Source organism: Sus scrofa, chromosome 5 (genome assembly GCF_054392235.1).
Source record: "Sus scrofa isolate SSC_HxYL_T2T_F1_AM1 chromosome 5, Sscrofa_HxYL_maternal_Yorkshire_Landrace_v2.0, whole genome shotgun sequence".
Taxonomy (NCBI): Eukaryota; Metazoa; Chordata; class Mammalia; order Artiodactyla; family Suidae; genus Sus; species Sus scrofa.
In genome coordinates this window covers 18,948,289-18,973,064 of record NC_139387.1, presented here as the reverse complement: position 1 = coordinate 18,973,064, position 24,776 = coordinate 18,948,289, and the positions used below count along the sequence as shown (strand labels likewise).

Sequence of the window (24,776 nt, the reverse complement as noted above, 5' to 3'; positions counted from 1 at the left end):
TGGAACCGTGTCCTCCTGGATACTAGCTGGGTTTGTTACCACTGAGCCACAATGGGAACTCCCTGATTGTCTTATGTTCCGAGGACTGGTTCTCAGCTTCAGGGAAGTCAGTTCTCTCCTCAGCAGGCTGCTGTTTTTATTTATTTATTTATTTATTTATTCCATTCTTTCTGAATGTTAGTTCCCTTTTAATTCTGAATCTATGACTCTTGTTTACTGCAAAGGTTACACAGAATTCTATTAATGTATTTACTACAAATTTACACTTACTAATTTTTACTTGGAGTTAGGGATTCTTAAGAGTATTCAAATTTATGTAGAAATGAATTTACGTAGGTTTGTAATCGTAGATCCTTAACGAGAAAACCTCTTAGGCTTTCTTTAGCTCCAACAAATATAGTGCCAATGCTATATAATTGGTAAGAATTGGCGTAATGATAGAACATTGGAATTATTCAACTTGCTTTAAAGAATTGCACCTGTTCACTATTGATTTTTTCCAATGAAAATTTTAAGCTAGCTTTTTTGTTAGGAAAGTAATACACAGAGTGATAAATTCAAACAATAAAGACTCATGTAACTTTTTCTGCTTAGCTCCTAGTCCCACTCTACAGAAGTAGTCTGCCAAAAAGTTTCTCCTCTTTCTCTCCCTCTCTCTCCCCTTCTCCCTGTCTGTCTCTCTCTGTCTCTGTCTCTCTCGCGCACATACGCAAACATCCAGATGGGCTCATGCAGTACTAATGATCTGCAGTTTGCTTTTTGTGTTTACCTTGTCTTCAACATCTTTATGTATTAGGACTTAGAGTTCGAAATCATTCTTTTGGAAAAAATAGCCATTCCCTATGGATTCCGTTTAGGTGAAGCCCATTTAAACAAACATGTATCTCTAAGATATATTCCTAGAAGTAAAATTTGCTGGATTTTACTTTTTAAACAATGTGATATTTAAAATAAAGGTGATGTTGTGATGTTTCCGTTAGGATGAGGGTATATGAGAAGGAGAATGGTTAGATTTGGGGCCCTACTGTGAAGTGGAGTAGTGTTCCATTTGACTTGGCATTGTCTGTACTGTTCCCTGCGGTCTAATAGGTTCCATCCAGAAGAATCCACTGTAGAAAGATTTGATGGTTTAAAGAGAGTCATTGGGAAGTATAAGGGTCATTGCCGAACTCTTAAGGATTGAGGATCAGTCACTACATAAAACGTGGCTATTAAGTAATAAGATTTTCCACTATTATGGCCCAGTAATAAGAATGTCTGCCCACGTAAATGATTCACTTAAAGGCCATTTAAAGGAAGGGGAAATGGGGATGGTCGTATTGTCTAGAAAGAGATGACAGTACAACAAATACCAGACGACCAAGGTCTGCAAGACCTGTGGAAGTGAGATCCTCATGGGGGCGCAGACGTCCTAATTCCTGGAAGTCAGGCGCTGTCAGGCACTGGGTGTGTTGTGAGGGGCACAGCATGATCTCACCGCTGGGAGTTGGAGGAGCATGGAGAAGCTTGGCCAGTGAAGAAGGCTGGCATAATGGAACTAGCTATTTCTAATTTATGCCTAATGAAAGAGTGTTCTGAAAACCCTTTGTATCCCCACGGCTTCTGAGAACGTCTTTTGTATAGAATTGCTGCAGAGATTTGGGCTGTCCTCAAACCACCATGAAGTATTGACCGAAGCCTCAACATTCAGTTTTGAAAGTAACACAAATTTCGGGTGCAAATTATTTCATGTCAGGACTGAGTTTCTCCCTCTTCGCTGGGGCTTTTTTCTCTGGCCAGTGACTAGCAATTCCAGATAGCTTACAACTAGAGAGGTGAAGTTGAGCCTTTATTATTATGATGATTTTTTTTTTTTTTTTTTTTTTTTTTTGGCTATGCCCATGGCATGCAGAAGTTCCCAGGCCAGGGATCGAACTCAAGTTACGGCATTGACAATGCCAGATCCTTAACTTGCTGAGCCGTCAGGGAACTCCTTTTTTTATTTCAATTTTTTTGTTTCTGAATCTTTTTTTTTCTTTTTAATGGCCATACCCACAGCATATGGAAGTTCCTGGGCCAGGGATTAAATCTGCTTCTGAATCTTTACTTGGCTTCCTTGGCCTCTGTGGGAATTTGATCTATTATGGCCTCTGCTGGTCTGTTAACACCAGTCTCAGCAGGAAGGGCACATATGCCGTCTTGGCTGCATCTTTTCTATATTAATTCATATAAAGTAGTCCTGGGGAGTTCCCCTTGCGGTGCATCGGAAACAAATATAACTAGTACCCACGAGGATGTGGGTTTGATCCCCAGCCTCACTTAGTGGGTTAAGGATCAGGCATTGCCGTGAGCTGTGGTGTAGATTGCAGATGTGGCTTGGATCTAGTGTTGCTGTGGCTGTGGTGTAGGCTGGCAACTGTAGCTCTAATTTGACCCTAGCCTGGGAACCTCCATATGCCACAGGTGTGGCCCTATAAATAAATAAATAAATAATAAAGTAGTCCTGTTTCCATTCTTTTCTCCTAAAAATGCTCAGATTTTCCTGCTAGAATATTTTAGTTTGTGAATAAATTTTTGTTTCATTATATATAAACTCTAAGGCTTAGATGAGGAAGAATTTACTACCACTGCAAAATGGAATGAGCTAGAAAAGATATCCTGTGTGACATGAGGTCAATGCCATCAGCACTTGTCTTCTGTTTTGTTAGTACTTTATTTCTCCCTTTGAATTTGAAGTATAGTTGATTTACAGTGTTGTGTTAATTTCTGTATAGCAATGTGATTAGTTATATATATATATTCTTTTTTTTTTGTATTCTTCTCCATTATGGTTTATCACAGGATATTGAATATAGTTCCCTGTGCTAAACAATAGGACCTTGCTATTATTTATTTCTCCTTCTTGCTTCTTTTAATGACGTTGTGTTTTTACCTTTGACATTAAACTTCCATCTGTTTCTAATTTCTCCCTTTTTCCTCACCTTTGCTCGTCACTTCCAGGTCCCCTCTGTGTTGCTCCTTATGGATATTGGCCTGTTCAACAAGTCAACTCGGAAATTCAACTAAGCCTAGCATTTGCATTCTCAAATTCAGAGATTTAAAAGTTATGTATGAATTCAAATTTTCAATTGGATTAATGTCAATTATAAAGGAACTTGCTATTTTTAAAATACTGTTGTATTATTGTACTATTTTGTATTATATGGTATCTTTGGGGAAAGGAGTAATAGCCAGTTTATCTATTAAGTGAATTTTGTTTTCATACATTTGCGTAAGATGAGGTACACATTCTTCATTTTATTTATTTATTTATTTATTTTTCTTTTTGCCTTTTCTAGGGCCGCTCCCAAGGCATGTGAAGGTTCCCAGACTAGGGGTCGAATCGGAGCTGTAGCCACTGGCCTACGCCACAGCCACAGCAACGCGGGATCCGAGCCACTTCTGCAACCTACACCACAGCTCACGGCAACGCTGGATCCTCAACCCACTGAGCAAGGCCAGGGATCAAACCTGCAACCTCATGGTTCCTAGTCGGATTTGTTAACCACTGGGCCACAATGGGAACTCCTCCTCATTTTATTTATTATTAATTATTTATTGCCACACCTGTGGCATGTGGAATTCCCAGGCTAGAGATCAAAACTGCGCCACAGCTGTAACCAGAGCCACAAGGAAACTCCACACATTCCTCATTTTAATTACTGCAGATTCGTGTTTTCTTTTTTTTTTTTTTTTTTTTTTTTGTCTTTTTTGTTGTTGTTGTTGCTATTTCTTGGGCCGCTCCTGCGGCATATGGAGGTTCCCAGGCTAGGGGTCTAATCGGAGCTGTAGCCACCGGCCTACGCCAGAGCCACAGCAACGCAGGATCCGAGCCGCGTCTGCAACCTACACCACAGCTCACGGCAACGCTGGATCGTTAACCCACTGAGCAAGGGCAGGGACGGAACCCGCAACCTCATGGTTCCTAGTCGGATTCGTTAACCACTGGGATTCGTTAACCACTGCGCCACGACGGGAACTCCAGATTCGTGTTTTCTTGCAGAGTTCTAATGTCTAATTTTTCACTTGAGGATTTTGTTAATATCTTTCCGTAAACATCTTTATAACTTTGCCTCAGACTTTCGTTCACCTTTTTTAGGCATATTAAGCTTGACCTCTCTAAACTCATCCTTGCACTCCACCCCCTCAAACCTGGTTGTTATTTTGCCTTGTTTGTTTGTCTTTGTTTTCCTGGCTGCCCTGAGGCATATGGAGTTCCCAGGCCAAGGATCAGATCCCAACCTAAAGCCACAGTTGTGACAATGCAGGATCCTTAACGCCCTCTGCCAATCCCTTTGCACCACAGTGAGAATTCCTTTGCTTTTATGATAGGATTGTGTGTGTGTCATGCACATATATAAATTTGTGTGTGTCCTTTCTGAAAACTTCTTCCCTTGATAAAACACATGGCTTCTTCATTGTTTGTGCTTTTAACTTGCTGTGGCCTTGTCTTTTTCCCAGATTTGGGCTATTGATTTTGGTTAGTCAGAAAAAGGTGAGATTATAACTAAACGTAAATCAGTAAAGTAACATACACTTCAGGGCTAAAATGTACAAATTCTTTATCAAAGAAACAAATGCAATGACTTAGATTTTTGTTTTGTTTTAACTCTGTCTCTAAGAAGCTCAGCACATAGTATCCTCTAATCTATTAATTTTCAACCTCCCTGGAGAGTATACTCTATGTTTTGTTTGGTAAAGAGTAGTTGATACAAAATGTCTTTTAAAAAATGAGTAGTTGATACAATATATATTTGTCAGATAAGCCTCTGCTGGAACCCCAAATCTTGCTCTTTTTGGATGTGACCTTGAACAAAATAATGTCTTAAACCTCAATTTTTTCTTTTTTTTAGGGCTGCACCCACAGCATATGGAGGTTACCAGTCTAGAGGTAGACTCAGAGCTGTAGCTGCCAGCCACAGCCACAGCTCACAGCAACGTCAGATCCTTAACCCACTGAACAAGGCCAGAGATTGAACCTGCATCCTAACGGTTCTGGTTCGTTACCGCTGAGCCACAACGGGAACTCCAGACCTCAACTTTCTTATCTTAAAAAGGAGATAATACGTAACTCATAGGGTTGTTGAGATTATAAAGGATAATGAATATAAAAGGTTTATTTTGTATTTAGTATATTTATTCAGTTGCTCGATAAATTTAGGATACTTTCAACTACAAGATCACCTCTACATGTAGACATGACGGCCAGACATGTGTAAACACTGTCCAGGATATAAAATCTGACCTTTGGCTTTCATCTTCTGCGGCTATTCTTGATCGTATGTTTTTTCTTTCTTTCTCTTTTTTTTTTTTTTTTTTTCTTTTGGTCTTTTTGTCATTTCTTGGGCCACTCTCGTGGCATATGGAGGTTCCCAGGCCGGGGTTCAAATTGGAGCTGTAGCCACCGGCCTACGCAACACGGGATCAGAGCTGTGTCTGCAACCTACACCACAGCTCACGGCAACGCCAGATCCTTAACCCACTGAGCAAGTCCAGGAATCCAACCCGCAACCTCATGGTTCCTAGTCGGATTCCTTAACCACTGAGCCACGACAGGAACTCCTGTTTTTTCTTTCTATTTGACTTTTTTGTCACTAAAACAAACCCACCCATTCATGAATTGTGCTGACCTGGAGCAAAGCCATCACATTTAGAATCAGATGTCCATTGTTACTATTTACATAATAATGATAGCATTTCTTTTCAATTTTACCTGTAGTTCCTACTCTACTGCACTTGAGCTTCCTGGCGATTTGCCCTCCACAGGTCCTGCTTAAGCTGAAGGCAGAATTGCAGTTATTATGGGCAAAATGGTACTACTGTAGTAACTTCCCTAGTGATTCTTCATCAAGACAATGAAATATGGTGAATAAGTGTCTCTGTGATAAGTAGTTGTGACATTTGTTAGAAGTCCCGGTAATCTTTTGACTGATCTAGAGTTTACCACCAGATTGGATTCTGCTGTGTTCTCAGAGGGTGTGCTGCCTTTGCTTGGGCTATCTTCTAGTTTGGTGTCATTACCCAACAAAGTTTGGGCACTGAGGCTGTCACTTGGGCACTCTGACACTTTTCCTGGACTGCTCAAATTCTAGATGTGTGGGCATATGAACTGCTTTTTTAGCCTACCCAACATGGCCTTTAGGCTGGTTTTTTTTTGTTATTCGGCCCACTGATTCTACAGTCTGGGACCTTTTCTTTTTGATTTCTGTGTGTCCAAGAAAAAACAGAATCATGCACATTTATATCACACTGACTGTCATCAACAATTTCTTTTTTTTTTTTTTTTTGTCTTTTTGCTATTTCTTGGGCCGCCCCAGCGGCATATGGAGGTTCCCAGGCTAGGGGTCGAATCAGAGCCATAGCCACCGGCCTACGCCAGAGCCACAGCAACACAGGATCCAAGCCGCGTCTGCAACCTACACCACAGCTCACAGCAACGCCGGATCGTTAACCCACTGAGCAAGGCCAGGGACCGAACCCGCAACCTCATGGTTCCTAGTCGGATTCGTTAACCACTGCGCCACAACGGGAACTCCATGTCATCAACAATTTCTACTGTACTAATCTCCACAAAACTCTGAGATACAAACTGTTGTCCTCATTTTGCAGATGAGGAAGTCAAGGCACAGAGACGTTAGGTACCTTGCCAAGGGTTACACCATTAATGAGAGGAGTTGGGGTTTATATTCAGGCCACCCGGTTCCAAGATTCATGCTCTTGATCGCATGTATATATCATGCTTAAATGGTAGCAGATAGATGGATAATCAGTGCATGGTACTTTTTTGTGATCTGCTATTTCATTTTGCAGGGTTTGTTTGTTTGTTTGTTTTTGTCTTTTTGCCTTTTCTTGGGCTGCTCCTGTGGCATATGGAGGTTCCCAGGCTAGGGGTCTCATCGGAGCTGTAGCCACCGGCCTGCGCCAGAGCCACAGCAACGCAGGATCCAAGCCTCGTCTGCAACCTACACCGCAGCTCACGGCAATGCCAGATCCTTACCCCACTGAGCAAGGCCAGGGACCGAACCCGCAACCTCATGGTTTCTAGTCGGATTCGTTATCCACTGAGCCACGACGGGAACTCCTTGTTTTGCAGTATTGTTTCCTTGCCTCTTAGAGTCTCTAGTGTCACCTGGAGCAGAGAACTGGAATTCTTGGCACTTTTTTCCAAGCCACTTAAACTCTCAATTCTAAAACTAAGATGGCTTGGTAGTCAGAAGATCTGGCTTATCTTGGTAGCCATGAAACGCGCTTTGGTTAGGTCTTGCCATCAACCCATTCAGTAAATGTCCAGTAAACATCCACTGAGCTCCTAAATGTCAAATACCAGGCTTTGTACTGGGTAGTGAGGATAGAGTATGCAATTCCTCACTCTCATGGTAATCAAGTGAACGAATACTGAATAACAAATATATGTCAAGTGGTAAATGCTTAAGAAGTAGAAGGTAAGGGGATAGAGACTTAGGGGAAGCATCATTTTAAATGTATGGTTAAAGGAGCTCCTATGTGGTTCAGTGGGTTAAGGATCCTGTGGTCGGATCGCTGGTACGGCACAGATTCAATCCCTGGCCCAGGAACTTCCACATGCTGCAGGTGAAGCATAAATACAAAGATCTATGATAAGGGGACATTTGAGCAAATATAAAGTGAGGGAGTAAGTTGGTATCCAGCTGGTGAAAGTGTTCCAAGCAAAAAGGCCCCGAGGTGAGAGCATGATTGTCCTATTAAAAGAACTCCAAGGATGCCACTGAGCCAGTGTAGTTAAAGCAGAGTAAGGGAGGGGGAACATAAGAGACAAGACGACAGTGGGGGGGGGTGAGTAGGTGAGGCGAGAGGATGCACCTATATCTTGGGCCTTATACCACAAGGAAGAGACATGTGCTTACATTCTGAGTGAAACAACAGCAAGCCAGGAGTTCCCGTCGTGGCGCAGTAGTTAACGAATCCGACTAGGAACCATGAGGATGAGGGTTCCATCCCTGGCCTTGCTCAGTGGGTTAAGTATCAGGCGTTGCCGTGAGCTGTGGTGTAGGTTGAAGAAGCGGTTTAGATCCTGCGTTGCTGTGGCTCTGGCGTAGGCCAGTGGCTACAGCTCCGATGAGACCCCTAGCCTGGGAACCTCCATATGCTGCGACAGCGGCTCTAGAAAAGAAAAAAGACCAAAAAAAAAAAAAAAAAAAAAAAGGAAAGAAAGGAAAAAAGAAAAGCAAGCCTATGGGTGTCCTTAGCAAATGACATACAACTTCTGAGTCTTCGTTTTCCCGGCTTAAAAAATGGGTTGCAAAGTTATGAAGATCAGAAATCAAGTAAGAAAATTTCGGAAAGAAAACAACCCATCCATACATGTTGAGATTACTCTGCATAGCTTTTATTTTCTTTATACCTTGGGCAGGCTGCAGCACGTCATGAGCGAGGATAAAGAGGATTATGTTCCCTAAGCACGGGAGTGTGGGCCTGGCAAAAGGAAAAGGGGTATTGTAGAGGAGAATTTGTTTAGTCATTGAAGATCTAGAGCTGAGGGTCTTCCCTCTTCCTCTTTAAAAGGCTGCAGCGGCGCCAAACTCGCTTTCCCAGGGTCCGCTGCAGCCCAGACACCGCCTCCTGAGCCTCTTTGCTGGCGAGCTGTGGCTTTGCGCCGGTAGCGCCTCCAACTCCCAGCATGCCTTTGGGCGTGGGGGCTGGCACGTAGACTCCATTTCCCAGCCTGCCCCGGGGCTGGGTCCGGACGTGCCGGCGCCTATAAGAGCCAGAGCGCTGCGGCCGGATCCTATTGTTAGCCGGAGCCGGGGCGGTTCTGGGCGGCTGCTGCCTGGGGCGCCGGAGTTGCGGGAGCCGCCCGCCCTCCGCCGCCTGCCGGCCGACCTGCCCACCCACCATCCCTCCCAGCCCTGCTACCCTGGGAACTCCCTGACCGTCGCTGCGGCCACGGGACTCTCCCCCTCCTCCCTCCTTCCCACCCGGGCTAGGGCGGCGGCGGCGGCGGCGGCGGCAGCGGGGGCGGCAGAGACCATCACGGGAGGCGGCGGCTGCAGCGGGGCCGGTAATGGGCCTGGGGGTGCGGGGCAGAGGGTGCCGCCTCGTCCTTTCTCGGGATCAGCCCCCGGGCGGCTGTGGAGGAGTGGTCAGCCCAGAGCCTCGCGGATGGAGGGGTCAGAAATGAGGGGGGCGGGGAGCTAGGGCGCCGCCGGGAAGGGAAAGAGTCGGGAGAGGCGTGGGAGCGAGGGGCACAGAGGACGCGGGCCCGGACTGCGGGGGCCGCTTGAGGGAGACGGACGGGAGGCTTAGAAGCCGGCAGGAATTCGGATGCGGGTTGAGTTCGGAATGGAGTGGAGATGATGTAGGATGGAGGGAAGTGAAGCAAGGGGAGGGAGGAAATAAGAGGAAAATGTGGGAGGAGTGGTTGGGAATTTGTGAGTAGCAGGCAGGAAGGGATGGGAAGCCGGGTAGGGGGGGCAGCAGACGATTGGAATGAGCGGGAAGGTTAGCAGGAATCAAAGAGAAAAGGTGCCCTGGAGCTGAAGGGTTCAGCGGGGGTGTCCACGAAGGGGAACTGGTGACTTGACATGTCCTTTCAGCTCAGGTTCCTGATGTCTCACATTTTTCTGGCGTTGTGTGGGAAAACGAAAGCATCACTTGCCCTGGTTGCTAGTTTGATCTTTTCTCTCAGGCCCAAACACGCAGCTGACTGCCATCCATCCTTTTTAGTGCCACGGTTTTGATTCATCCTTTTAAAGGGGTTTAGAGTGGCAGTGTGACACACAAAACGTACTTCAGTATGAAATGTTAGAAGTTATCCCCAGGAGACACAGTGTCCCCTGGTCCTGCAGTTTTCAGTTCAAGGTAAACCCATAGTTGTTTCAGATTTTCCTTTTCTTTACTGACTTTCCATTTTGCAAATGTCCAAAGCCAGGAGGATGTTCGTGTGGGCCAGAGTTATAAATGGCTGGATATCCTTGAGAGTTCACGGTTCCTGCAGCATCATGTTCCAGTTCTCCCCTAAAAGATCTCATGTCCTTCACACGATGAGAGTTTACACATGAAAAGCCAGTTCTAACCTTGTGTCAGGGAAGTGATAAAAACCAAGGAGTGAGTGTTGGAGGGGGGCTTCTTCCCTGAAATGCCTAGTTTAAACACGATGTTTTCACTTGAGCACTTTGTAAGTTCATGATCCTGGGAACCACAAGGACACATGGATGGTGAAATTCATAGCATTTGAGAATCAAGCACAGTTTCTTGTAAAAGAATCAGGACCCGTCACCCTAATTTGGGTTGATGATAACACTTAGCAAGCGTTCCATCCTCTAACCCGCAGCAAACGGTGGCACTGACGATCTTACTAGAGATTTTTGTCCCTTGACCTTTAGCACAAGGTTGGGTTCCAGCCGAATAGAGAGGCCTTCTCCTGTGAGATATACCTTGTCTTACTGTGGACTCATTTATGACAGAGGCTTTCATTACCTAAACTTTGCCAATGCATTCTGCAGCCACAAAATTGGGGGAGGGGCAGCTCCTTTTTCACTAGTCTCACATATGCTGCTTGTTTGTTTTGAGGGGTTGAAATCAGAATCTTCACAGGCCTAAAAAGGCTTAGATCTAGTCCTGAAATACAGATAATAATGCTGTAAATCTTTTATTTGGTACTCGCCTACTATCTTCTATATACTGTGGATCCGAATTATTGCAGATACCTTTGGGAAATGTTCAACTAGAAACAGTAAGGCATGTAGGTAAAGAGTGTCAGCCGCTCTTTAATTTTACTGGCATAAAAGCTGTTATTGAGGTTTGCATTATTTTCTCCAAAAGCTTTTGTTGTTTGAGTTGGTCATTTTGACAGTTAACTGTCAGTTATGACCTGCATTTTCAGTCTCAACTTGATTATATCTGTGTGGGTTTAAGTGCTTGGAGTATAACTGAGAAGTGTTTTTCTTGAACACAGGCATTGATCCTCTGCCAGTGAATAAATAGTTGGGAGAGGTGGGAATGACTGACTTCTAATTATGGCCTGAAAGGAAGTTGAATTGGTAAATTGGAACGTGGAACCTATTCTTGTTGTTGGTGTTGCACAGAAGGATTTCTTTAGGCCACGGGAAGTGGATGGGAGGTTTCTCCTTGATGCCCAGTGGACATCGTTATCTAACCACTCAAGTTCACACCAGAGAGTTAGACAAGGAGAACTGGGTTGAAATGTCAGTTTATACTGGGAGTTCCCATTACTGCTCAGCAGTAACAACCCAGCTAATAGCCATGAGGATGGAGGTTCGATCTCTGGCCTCGATCAATGGGTTAAGGATCCTGCATTGCCGTGAGCTGTGGTGTAGGTCACAGATGCAGCATGGGTCTGGTGTTGCTGTGGCTGTGGTGCAGGCTGGCATCTGCAGCTCAGATCCGACGCCTAGCCCAGAAACTTCAATATGCCACAGGTATGGCCCTAAAAAGAAAAAAAAAAAATTATATTGGTTAGGACAGAATTGTTGTTGTTTTGGCCACACCTGCAGCATGTGAAAGTTCCCAGACCAGGGATGGAACCCAAGCTGCAGTTGCAGCCTATGCCACAACTAAGACAACACCAGATCCTTAACCTGCTGCGCACCACATGAGAACATCGAGGTTTTTATTTTTAAATAATGGGTTAGTGTCAGAGAAAGTGATGCTAGCACCCGAGTAGGGTGAAGAGAGCTCAGTCAGTATGCACACTGGTTACACATTTAGCCATAGATTCAGATGATTCTCAGGTATTTTAAGGAAAATGTTTTTCTCCTAGGTTTCACATCTTTTTTTCTTCTCACTTATCTGCCTCCTGTCATTCCCCAGAAACCTCTATTCCAGCAGTGGAAGTGAGGAAGTCGTAGAAAAGAGGATAGAACGAGCAGCCAGACCTCCTGGCTGTGCCCCAGTGCACAACAGTGACCTGAAGAGAAAGGTTATCCTGAGGGCACCTGGGTTAAGACAGCGGAGAATTCTGATAATAAAGCTGATCTTGGACCAAGCCCAGCCTCACGCAGGGCTCACAGAGAAATACTCCTCGAAGGGAACCCATGGTACCAGAAGCAAAGGGGCACCTGCACGGAGGACAGGAATGCACTTTTGCTCCCAATCCTCCATCCCCAGGTGCTTCCAAGCCGAGGAAAAAGGCACTTTCCTAGTAGCGACACTAACTGGCTCTCATTAAAAACTGAAGCTAGACTCAAGGCCTTTCCAAGGAAGAGTTCCAGCTCAGTCTGCTTTTAAGTGGGGAGGAAGTATTAAATTCATTGGTCAGGAGTTCCCATCGTGGCGCAGTGGTTAATGAATCCGACTAGGAACCATGAGGTCGCGGGTTCGGTCCCTGCCCTTGCTCAGTGGGTTAACGATCCGGCGTTGCCGTGAGCTGTGGTGTAGGTTGCAGACGCGGCTCGGATCCCGCGTTGCTGTGGCTCCGGCGTAGGCTGGTGACTACAGCTCCGATTCAACCCCTAGCCTGGGAACCTCCATATGCCGCGGGAGCGGCCCAAGAAATAGCAACAACAACAACAACAACAACAACAAAAAGACAAAAGACAAAAAAAAAAAAAAAAATTTCATTGGTCAACATTATTCTGATATTTTTTCTCATTCCAGCCACATAAGTACTCCACTGCAGAGGTCTCCCTCCCCCAATATTAGAATGGGATGAGAAATTTGTTAGTTACTAGCTATCTCTAAGCCCAGATGAAATCTTAACCCATATAAGTAGCTGGTCCTCTCCATTCTCAGCTGTGTCCTAGGAATGCGACCTCTGATGGTAAGATCAGTAACCTGAAGAACAGAATGGATACTTGGGGCTCATTTTTACATTTAATTGCAATTCTTATCAAGTGCTTGATAATTTGTTTCTCGCTGGCCAATTTATTTCGGGAATGTGCTTGTCCGAGTCCTACGAGGACTGAGGTTTCTTAGGTGTATCTTGTGACTTGAATGCAGAATTTTGATGAGCTCTGGCTGGATCGCTTAGGAAATGTCCAAAGTGCTTATTAGGTCTGGTTGACTGTGTAGCGCTGACCCAAGAGCAGGCAAATCGCTTCCAAGAGACAGTCCAGAAAACCAGCTCTGTAGCAGGCATCTCTTGACACCACAGTATATTCTGGGGAAGCTGCTCTGCAGTAATGCGGCCCTGGCTTTCTGGGCAGTGTTGTTATTCCTGCTGCATAATTAGCAGCTAGTGAGATCATAGTCTGGGGAGATTCTGGCATTACTGAGGCAAAGCCGGGAGGTTTCAGATCATCACACGTGGCTCTGGCTCGGACAGCATTTCTGCTGAGCAGATTCATCTCCTCGGGAACTTTAAGTCCAAAGATGGAGGAGGAGAAAGATTTCTACCTGGGAAATGAACTATCCCAGACTCCTTGGTTGTGTGGCAGCTTGCTGAAAACACTGCCTGCCGGATTGATGGAACCCGGGTAAATAAATTGTCACTTCTCTTGCTGTTGTGCCCTTGCTGGTTCTTTATTGAGGGCAAAGACTGTAAAGCTACGTCCTCGCGCAGAGGGTGATGCAGACTGGCTGAGCCCTATTTGATGGAGCAGTACGAGATCGGGAAAGCGTCTGGGCTTTGAAGCCTTTGCAGATTCTTATCTTCAACCCATCCCCCGCCCCCCTTTCAGTCCATTCTTTAGAACCGAACCGCACTTCACCTTTTTAGGAGCCTGCTGAGACACTTTACTTTTGTGAAGATCTGGGTAAAGCATTTCTCTGACTTTCAGTGTACTTTGAAATTGAGAGCCTAGAGCAGTATTTCTCAGGGTTCCAAGGTTCCTTTGCGTACACCCACCCCTCACCCTGCAAGACACTAGAGAAACAAAAGAGTTCCTTAATCGTGTGTGCGGAAACACTGCCTTCTGTTTCCTCCTACCCTTCACCACGCTCATTAGCATATTAAAAGCCACTAAGAGGTCTTCCCGTAAGCAGTTTTCTAAAGTAGTTTGACACAGCAGTCCTATTTCCATGTAAAAGCTATTAATATCTATGGAACTAGTTTACTTAATGGATGCACTTTGGGAAATGCCAGGCTGTATTTCCACGAGGAAAAATAATTGGGTCTAGTCTAGGTTTAGGCACAGCCTAATTCTGCCTTTGATCCCCAGTCCCTCCTACTGGCCCCATGGCGAGCTCTCCTGAGTGAGCTGGAGCGTGGCCTCTGGTATCCCAGGGCTAAGGAAGCCTAGCGCCCAGCTGGCTTGGAACCTAAGGCCTTCACCCCCTGGGAAAGGTGCTGCTGCTACTCATCTCCTTATTCTAAGAGTGACTGAGACTAGAAGGGCAGAGGAGGAACAGAAGTAGCAGAGTGCTGGCTGGACTAAGTAGAGCCATGACGTATGTCAGTGCTGCCTCAGGTGCTTGCTTTCTTCCATCACAGCCTTGGGATGAGGAGCCTTGGGAGGGGTCTGTCTTAGGATGGGACCTGCTAATTCCTCCTTTCCCCTGGGCAGAATCCTAATGCACCTGGCTAACTGGTGGTGAGCAGGGGCTTTGGGGCCAACGTGGTGGGCTCCCCAAAGAAACCCCTTTGAAACCAATGGATGCATTCACGGGCTCGGGTCTCAAGAGGAAGTTTGATGATGTGGATGTGGGCTCATCAGTTTCCAACTCAGACGATGAGATCTCCAGCAGTGACAGTGCTGACAGCTGCGACAGCCTCAATCCTCCTACAACTGCCAGCTTCACACGTAAGTCAGCCGCTCCCTTCCCGCCTACACCCATTCCCCCAAGCATCGCATTGGAGCCCTTGAGACAGCTTCTCTCCAGCTTGGGGATTTGCCCTGAATCATAATCTTGCCCACTCTTAACTCAGCCTTGCTCTTTGGCAGCCCTCATGGCTCGAAGATCATAGACTTAAGTCTGATTTACTCCAGCTGCTCTTACCTGTGCTGTGGTTTGCGTGTCCCAGAATGGGTTGAATTAAACCAAAGAGGGAGGAGCCAGGATTCTACTGTTCTCCACCAGAATGCCATAGAGCTCCACAAACTTGTAGCTCTAGCAGGGCACTGGGCATCGCCACACTTCTTAATTCTTATGGCTCAATTAGTTTCTTGGAAAGAACTTCTAATTCTGTAGATCAGGGGTTGCCTCTGGGCTAAATCTGGCCCACTGCTTATTTTTGTAAATAAAGTTTTTTTTTGGAACACAGCCACACCCAGTGTCTGATGGCTTCGGTGCTACAAAGGCAGAGTCGAGTAGTTGCAACAGAGACCTCATGGCCTGCAGAGCCTCAAATATTTACTTCCTGGACCTCTGTGGGGGAAGTTTGCCATTCTCCATTCAAATGTCCAATACAGTTTTCTGATTTGATAGACATGTTCCCTTTCTGCACTGCCCATTCTGGTGGCCGTTAGCCATATGTGGCTGTTGAGCACTTGAAATGTGATTAGTGCAACTGAGGAGCTGAATTTTGTTTTTCAGCCACACTCTCGGTATATGGAAGTTTCTGGACCAGGGATCGAATCTGAGCTGCAGCGGTGACAACACAGATCCTCAACTTGCTGCACCAGTGGGAACTCCAAGGAACTGAATTTTAAATTTGATTTCATTTTAGTTAAATTACTGCATGTGGCAAGTGGCTGCTGTACTGGACACTGAAGCTATGTAGACTGTTACATCCTGAAAAGATTACCTAGAGATTCTCTCCCCAGCTGGTAACTAAAAATGGATTTTGTAGTCATCTGTTTGAGGAGGTCAGTCTAGAGGCAGTGGTAAGGACCAGCTGACGTTCAAGGGCCCTTCCAGCTGTGCGTTTAGGATTTGAAAACCCAGAGGGTCTCGAGGTACAGTGGGTACCTTTGGAGCCAAGTTGAGAGCCCAGGTGAAGGACCAAGAATGAAGGCCCCAAACAGGCCGTCTCTGGGTTAATAAAACTCTCTGTGCTCCCTTCGCAGCCACATCCATCCTGAAGCGGCAGAAGCAGCTGCGGAGGAAGAATGTGCGTTTTGACCAGGTGACCGTGTACTACTTCGCCCGGCGCCAGGGTTTCACCAGTGTGCCCAGCCAGGGCGGCAGCTCCCTGGGCATGGCGCAGCGCCATAACTCCGTACGCAGCTACACGCTCTGTGAGTTTGCTCAAGAGCAGGAGGTGAACCATCGGGAGATTCTTCGTGAACACCTGAAGGAGGAGAAACTCCACGCCAAGAAGATGAAGGTGCCTAAGGGGTCTGGTTGTTCCCGTGCGCCAAGATGCAGCGGGAAACCACTAAGGCCTAGCGTGCTGTGTTTTTTGGTTTGGGTTGTTGGGATTCTTGCCTTTGGTATGTAGAGATTCCATATCTTTCTAGTGAGAATCTCAGATGTGGAGTCCGATCTTAGTCTGAGACCCCATTGTTTTTTGTGGGGGGTCTGCCAGAGATGGCGAGGTGGCTTCTTTAGAACCCCTACCTTCGCCCCCTCAACAAATGTTTTTGATGTTTGAAGTATGGATACCCCTGGACCCTGAGGCAGCAGCAGCACAGTGTTTCAGTTTCTTGTCAAATGATTGTCCCCTGGCCTGATGCACAGAATAGGTTTGGGATTTTTTTACATTCTCTGAAAGAATCCTGCTGTTTCTGTGACTCCATTGCTTCTAGGTGATAGTTTTTCAGGTATAAACAACAGCATTACCAGAGTTATTTCAGTTTGTGTAGTACCGGGCCTGCAGTCGGATGCCACACCGCCCTTCAAGTTGAGGAGGAGAGCAGGGCTGGAAGAAGACGCATCTCAGACGGCTCTCTGTGGCTTCCATTTGCTCTCAGCATAGCTTGGGCTGAAAGCCCAAAGCCATCAGGCTGCAAAAAATTGCCCCAGAGTTCCTGGTTCCAAATTTGGAGAACACTGCTTTAGGCTTGGCCAAGTTTCTTGTGGGCTCATAGTACACAGACTCATAGTAAAACAGGTGGCTGCGTTATTTCCAGGGCTGTGGGTGAAATCCTAATGAGATAACACCAGAAGGCGGTAGGGTTGGAAAACTGGTGGCCAAGGGTGTATGTGAACTAGATCTCGCAGCTTTCTCCTTTGAGAGCTGTGTCTACTGCCCGCAGTCTACGCCTAAAGCCTTACACCTGTTTTTCTAACTAGAATGACAGTCAGGCTTCCCTTTCTTCTGTCTGAGGAATTCCATCGCTGACCCTTTCACCTTCCTGCTGCCATAGCAACAACTGGGCAAATAAACACTGTTCTTATCATTTGCAATGAAAGCTTTCTTCCCTTTCCCTAAGAAGAAACCTCTCCCCTAAATCTGGTAGAGGGATGTCCTTTCAAAGCGTACCAGCACCCTGTTTGATGTCCTCCCTTGGAGTCTAGGGGCAAAGCCTGGCAAACTTGAGAGCGAGGTATAGGATTCCTACACAGTAGCAGGTTTAGTGAGCAGCACACTGGTGACATCTAATACATCTTTTTTTTTTTTCGGTGGCATATGGAGGTTCCCAGGCTAGGGGTCTAATCGGAGCTATAGCCGCCAGCCTACGCCACAGCCACAGAAACGCCGGATCCTTAACCCACTGAGCGAGGCCAGGGATCAAACCTGCGTCGTCATGGTTGCTAGTCAGCTTCATCAACCCCTGAGCCACGATGGGAACTCCTAATGCATCTTTCTGTGTCAAGAGAAAACCCTGACTTTGCTCTCCCCAGGCCCCGTTTTACGCTTTTCTTGGAAATTTTCCTGTCTCTAGCGCTCTATAGGGAAGACTATTGGTCTCAAAAATATATACACATTGCATACCCCATATGCCATCTAATACTTGTTTTCTTTTTAGATGGCCACAAAAAGGAAAAAAAAAAAGCTGCTAGTGCCCTGTAGCTGTATTAGTACCTTGCTTTTTTTTTGGCTTTTTATCCATATGGATTCATGGTTATGAATAGTATGAATTGGGAAATCTAACTTAAATTTTTGCAAAAGACTATCCATTTGTTTCACTACCTTTTAATGACTGGAAGACTTTCTCATGATCTATCATGCCATAATAAATTCTCATATCTACAGGGGTTTCTTTCTCTTGCATCTCTAATATCTTTCCTTTGAGAGGGTAAGACGGGGGTGCTTTGGAGGAGGCCACCCCTGGAGAAATGGGCAGGAGCAGTGCTAAGGCTGGCAGAAAGGCCCCTCGTCATTGGCCTGCTGGGGACAGAAGTGATAGACTAGGAGTCCCCAGAAGCACCATTTTCTCTCATTTCTCTAGCAGCTCCCCCACAAACAAACAAACCAAACAGGTGTATCACTTATTAGCCAGGTCTCTTGCATCACGCCTCTCCCAGGAGTTGTTCCTTTACCAGCACGCCTCTGGCTGGCTGATGAAATCAGCCAAACCCTCCAGTAGCTTGGCTTTCATCCTGCTCGTGGCTTCCAGAGCCCTGGGGATCATGAGGCCTCGTTTTCTTTACCCAAATTCTCTAGTGAGTCTTCACAGCTCATTCAGCCACAAATCGTCTCCAGTCCATCCTTCCGCTAAGACTGCCTTTCCTGGCTCCGCATCCTTCTTAGCAGGGAACCCGGATCTCTGCCTGCAGAGAGTACACTCCGTAGGGCTCTGCCGCCCTACCTTGCATCCAGCTTCTCTTTGAAACCAAGTGAAAGAGGATCAGAAAGGAGAAAGAACATATTTCTTCTAGGCCGTGTGTTGGAAGTGAGGGCTTTCTTGATAGTCATGAGTAATTTGCTCATTTTTTTTCCTCCTCCCAATAAAACAAAGGTCTTCTTTGTAGGCACAGATAATTATTCACACTGTGGGGCTTCAGGTTCATTGATGAAGACCTGGTAGGTAGCCTTATACTACACGTGCGTGTAATCTTCTTCCCAGAATGTGGCTTGGGGAACATCGGGGTGCAGATTGAAGGGTGTTTTGCAAGGTTATTTACATCCCAGGAACATTCCGTTGTTGATATACCTTCCCCTCTGTGTCTTAGAAGGCAGGTTAGCCGAAGCTAAGGGACCCGAGCCTGGGAATGGAGGATGTGTTTGTGGGAAACGATTATCTTCTGGGAGAGAAGAAGAGGCCGAGGTTTTGAGATCTTGATCCCAAAAGTCGACGTCCCTTGAGTGGACAGGGCGGCATTCAAGCTCTGTCGGCTTCCTGTCTTCCTGCCCTGGGTTGATTTATTCTCTGGACCTGCGCTCTCCACTAGAGTGCACTTCACTGAGTGAAGTTAAAGGCTCGGTTTCTCGGTTGTGTTAGTCGCACCGACAGTGTGATGGGAGGGCCTGCAGGGATGCTGCCAGAAAGGTCGGTTGGGCCGAGCTGCTGGAGCTGCGCACGGCAGGAAGGCCCCTGCTTTTCACGCCCTGGAGCCTGACCTTGCTTCCGTCTCTTGGCAGCTGACCAAGAACGGGACGGTGGAGTCGGTGGAGGCTGACGGCCTGACCCTGGATGACGTTTCAGACGAGGACATCGATGTGGAGAACGTGGAGGTGGACGATTACTTCTTCCTGCAGCCTCTGCCCACTAAACGGCGGCGGGCCCTGCTCAGGGCTTCTGGCGTCCACCGCATCGACGCTGAGGAGAAGCAGGAGCTTCGAGCCATCCGCCTGTCCCGGGAAGAGTGTGGTTGTGACTGTCGACTGTACTGTGACCCAGAGGCATGTGCCTGTAGCCAGGCTGGGATCAAATGCCAGGTCAGTCCCAGCTGGCCTGCAGTGGTTTGTCTGCCCCAGAGTCGGGGTCGTGGTGTGGGAGGAGCCCAGGCAGGGGGCAAGGCTTGGGAGGAGGGGGGCCTCCCATGGCTGGACACACCCAGTCCGACAGCCCTGCTCCACCCACAAAGGAAACCAGACAGACAGGGTTCTTCGGCCACGGAGATAGGCACGATCATTTTTCTTCTGTGTTTCGCACCTCAGGTGATAAGCAGTTGTCAGCACGGAGAGGAACAGGGGTTGTCAGTTTAACATTTAGTAGCTGTGCCTTAAGTAATGACTGATTCCTGAGTCAAATGGGAGCAGAGAGAGAGAAATGAGGGTCGGCCTTGTGATTTTTATGCTGCAAACATTGAATCACAGAGCCTCTACTCCAGTTTTGTAAAAATCAAAATAGTTCTCAGCATCTGTAACTCTGGACCAGGTTTGGGCTGGCAGAGCTTAAGTCCAGAGAGAGAAAGCATCATCCCCCGGGAGGCCCTCTGACAAGGGACAGTGTGGGAGACAGACACATGTCCACTGAGAGGGGCCACACCATCCCAAGCAGTGACATTTATCTGGAGCTTGTGTACTGAGGCTGTGGGTCCTGTGGTTGAATTTATCCTAACCAACCGTTTCTTTCTTGTTTTCAGGTTGGTATCAAATAGCTATAGCAGGTCTGGCCAGATCATGCTTTTCTCCGACTAAGTCCCATAACAAGTCAGTCTGTTACACACAGACTCAGGACAGTCCTAAGAAGTGGACTTCCCCTGAGACTTGGAATGGAGAGTTCTAGAAGTTAATATTGTAGGAATACATTGTGTATTTGTACATACTTACTTGTCTACTCATGTTTTTAATTTTATTTTTGGTATGCGTGGGTTTTCTTTTTTTTTTTCGTTTTGGGAATTCCAAAGGCAGCTAAGGAGGTGGACAGCCTATCCTTTCCAGATATCCTTGGTCTGTAAGTTGTCTTGATAACTGTTTCTGAACCAGGTTGGCCAACCATCAGGGAGAAATGAAGCAGTTAGGGAAAAGCTGGCCATTACTTTTGTTGGAAACTTCGGTACAGCTCCTTGGCAAACGAAGGCACTTTTGCGTAGTTTCCTCAGAGTGCTTCGCTCTGGACCAGCTAGATCTTTACCACCCTCGCCCTGCCTGTCGTCAAAGAATGCAGGAGGCTTGGGCCCTGGCCTTTGTTTCTTCTTAATAAAGTAGTTGAGTTCTGGAAAAGTGTCTGAGGCACGTAAGTTTCTTTTCTCTGAGAATTGTCGGCATTCAGAGGCATCTCTGGACTTTTAACTGGAAGGGCCCTTTGATATGGTCTTTGTCTCCTTTTTTGTTAAGAAGAGGAAACAGAGCCCTAGAGAGAGAAATGACTTTCTTGAGGTCACACTGCTAATTAATTTTAACGGCTGTGCTGGAATTGAAATGCAAGTGGTCTGCTCACTCCCGTCTACCTAGAGCTGTTAGCTACATGTTTTGTGAGTTATAAAGACTTCAAACTGCAACTCCCTGTATTCGCTGGCTAACATCTCCCATCTCATCTGGCTGCAACCTCCTTGTCCCCTCAGGTGGATCGCATGTCCTTTCCATGTGGCTGCTCCCGGGATGGCTGTGGGAACATGGCTGGGCGCATCGAATTCAATCCCATTCGGGTCCGGACTCATTACCTCCACACCATCATGAAGCTGGAGCTGGAGAGCAAGCGGCAGGTGAGCCGTCCGCCAGCCCCGGACGAGGAGCCCTCCCCTGCTGCCAGCTGCAGCCTAGCAGCAGCCCAGGGTTCAGAGACGCAGGACTTCCAGGAGTTCATTGCCGAGAATGAGACGGCAGTGATGCACCTGCAGAGCGCGGAGGAACTGGAGCGGCTCAAGGCGGAGGAGGACTCCAGCGGCTCCAGTGCCAGCCTGGACTCCAGCATAGAGAGCCTGGGTGTGTGCATCCTGGAGGAGCCGCTGGCTGTCCCCGAAGAGCTGTGCCCGGGCCTCACAGCCCCCATTCTCATCCAGGCTCAGCTGCCCCCCGGTTCCTCCGTGCTGTGTTTTGCCGAGAACTCGGACCACCCGACCGCCTCGGCCGTGAACAGCCCATCCTACTTGAACAGTGGGCCCCTGGTCTATTACCAGGTGGAGCAGAGGCCAGTCCTGGGGGTGAAGGGAGAGCCTGGTACAGAAGAAGGCCCCCCCGCGTTCCCCAAGGAGAAGGATCTGGGTGTCTTCTCCCTCCCCGTTACCTCACTGGTGGCCTGTAGCCCCGCAGACCCGGCTGCCCTCTGTAAGACAGAAGTGGGGAAACCGTCCACTCTAGAAGCGCTAGTGCCGGAAGATTGTAACCCCGAGGAGGCTGAGAATGAAGACTTCCGCCCCTCGTGGTCCCCCTCAAGCCTCCCCTTCCGCACGGACAATGACGAGGGCTGCGTGGCGGAGAAGGCCGCACAGCAGAGCGAGGGCCGGCCCCCTGAAGAGCCTTCCCCGGAGCTCCCTCTGGCAGTGTGACACGGGGATGGAGAGTCTGCCTCTTACCCCCTCTATTTATTCCCTTATTTTATCTAACGCCATTTCAAAACAAACTGTAGAAGCAGCTGCTGCTCCCATGTTATTTTATTGGGGTCTCTGGGGAACAGGTGGGAAAGGATTGTTCATACAAGTATTTTCTAAAGGGCGAACAGAACCAAGGAGACCAGCCCCGGCTCGATCTGGGGACAGAGTCTTGGGGCAGAGGAGGCTGCATACTGAGCCTTCTGGGCCTTTGGAACAAAGAACTAGGATCTCGCGGGAGAAGCTGGGTAATTCAAGCAGCTATTCACTAGGGACCAGAACATGACAATTTGGATGGCGTGGCAAAGCCCCTTCCCCTCTCCTGCGCTCCAGGCGGGGTTCGAGCTCATTTTCCTCGGTGGTTCCTCCGAGAGCCCACTTCGGTGTATCGTAATAATACAGCTGGAATCTAGCGAGGAGGGGGTGGAAGGGTCTCTGCTTCTGTACAAAACCTCCAGGATTTATAAAAACTTGACCTGGCTTCCCTGGCCCCCTATTTGGTAAATAAGTTAATATTTGACATGTTTGGTGTTTTCTGACCTGTTCCCCACACTGGGGATTCCTGGTCTGTAACTTGAATTGTTTTTCACATGTTCTTAGGTACTAGAGTTAAACTTGGCTTTTGTCTCCACCCCCATCCCCTCCCCCCCAAAACGCTAGATTGGCTGGGGCCAAGGCCTCAAGAGCCTGAGGCTTCTGTGTGTGTCCAACCCCAGCTCCGCCAGGCACCCTTCATCTGGGGCTCACACATCCCACAGGAGGCCTGTGTGGAGCATTAGCCTTTGCCCAAAGGAGGCAGCAGGTACAGGCTGAAAAGACGACTTTGTGCCATGCTTGCTTTTCCACCCAGGTCTGGTCTCCCCCTCCCCCCACTCGCTTTGGAAGATTTGAGCTTTAAAGGAATGTAGGACGCGGCAATCTAAGGTCACCAACTAGTTTCTGTTCTTTTTTTTCTGTATCTGCCCTTATGGACCTCCTTGGATGTGCAGGGTTTAGAGTCCTCTACTGTATTCTTTCGCGGTTCACCCCCAAGAACTGCAAATGCTTATTGGATCCCTCCGTCTTGATACATCAAAATTGGAAGCCAAACCAATTCTTAAATACAACTCCCAGGTTCTAAAAAAATTCACACTCCGACTACACCCTTTGAGGGCTGGGGGGTGGAACAACACAGTTCTTGCTCGAATTAAGGGGGAATATGGTTCCTGTCCTCTTATGTCCAGCTTACGTTTCAGGAAGCGCTCCACTGAACACCACTGGATTCTTTTGTTAGCAAAGTTGTCTTTGCCTCTGTTTTAAAAGGGAGGCAGTAGGGAGCGTCCTTTATGCCAGGCTTCATTTCTGGTACAGTTTATTAACCAGGAAAAAACAAAGTGAGAGGAAAAAAAAAAAAAACCTTTTTTTTTTTTTTTCTTGGTGGGGGAGATAACTATTCCTACTTATCTTGCTCATGAAGCCTTTTCTTGTGGGATACTAAGGCCCTGGTGTCTGAAAGCAACCTTCACGTTCATCACGGCAGCATTTCACCTCTCCAGTCTGAGCTGAGCCTGAAAGAAACATCTTTGAATTCATTCTGCCTCTCCTGTTCATTCCTGTTTTTGCTGGGTTTTACATTTAAAAGGGAGTTTCTAAGTCATAGGCCCTTATCACACCCCACCCTCTAAGTCTCAGAAAATGGAGTTGAGAATCATAAGTACCTGAGATCTAAATGCCACCCCAAAATGAGCTACACCCCCTCAAGTGTAACACTGAAGCTTAACTGGGACTTTGACTCTGGAGAAGAATCTAGAAGTTCGTGTTGGAAGGGGAGGGCGAGCACTCCACATGCCCTCCTTCCTTGAAGGCTCCAGCCTAAGCAACCGAGTGGATATCACCTGTTCAATAAGACACATTTGGGATCAAACCAAGAATTTGAATCTAGGCAAACTCATTGCCAAATTCCACGATGGTTTAATTGTTCCAAAAAACTAGCTTCTCAATGTAAGTCCATCCCTTCACTAACTCGCAGTTCTGACTCACCTATCCCAAGCTTTGAAATGCTAAGTGTTCACATTTAGCATTAACTGTCTTGTCAAGCAAAGGGCCTTTTCTACAACCTAGTCCATCTCGTTTCCGGTGCTACCCGAGTTGGACAGAATGGCTCGTGGTGGCTGGAAGGGCTAGGCCTTTGGTCACAGAAGCAGGCAGCTTCAGTCCCGGTTAGACTAGGTCTAGATATAATAAATGACATTATTACAACTCATTATTTTCCACAATTTCCTTTCTCACATACTGTACACAGATAGTATTTTCAATGTGAATCCAAAGCTTGTCTGATTCTCCAAAAAAAAAAAAAAATTTTTTTTTCCCTCCTTTTAGGTCCTTTACATTGTGATAATGCTGTATTTAAAGAGAATATTTAAATGTAATATTAAAGAACTATTCGAAAGGACGGTGTGTTAATTCTTCATCTTGCCAGACCACAGCTCAGTTACTTGTTAGAGAAAAGATGCTTCTCTAGCGCTGTATATAAAACCAATCAGGCCAGTTAAGGATTAATGTTCACAATAGGAATGTTTTATGGTGGAAAAATAGAACATTCTCTTTGGAGCATCAAGAGCCTGACTTGCACCATGTGCCCTAACGCCCCTCTTCAGCGG

General features: G+C 47.0%; 1 protein-coding gene across 1 annotated transcript; it reads left to right on the top strand.

Annotated features, from left to right (window-relative positions):
• Positions 1-8,980: 8,980 nt before the first annotated feature.
• On the top strand, positions 8,981-24,565 carry CSRNP2 (cysteine and serine rich nuclear protein 2). Its single transcript, XM_084955674.1, has 5 exons — positions 8,981-9,055; positions 14,460-14,696; positions 15,903-16,162; positions 19,304-19,600; positions 21,172-24,565. Exons 2-5 carry the CDS (start codon positions 14,546-14,548, stop codon positions 22,093-22,095), a joined length of 1,632 nt encoding a protein of 543 aa, XP_084811800.1. The 5' UTR covers positions 8,981-9,055; positions 14,460-14,545; the 3' UTR covers positions 22,096-24,565.
• Positions 24,566-24,776: the final 211 nt, after the last annotated feature.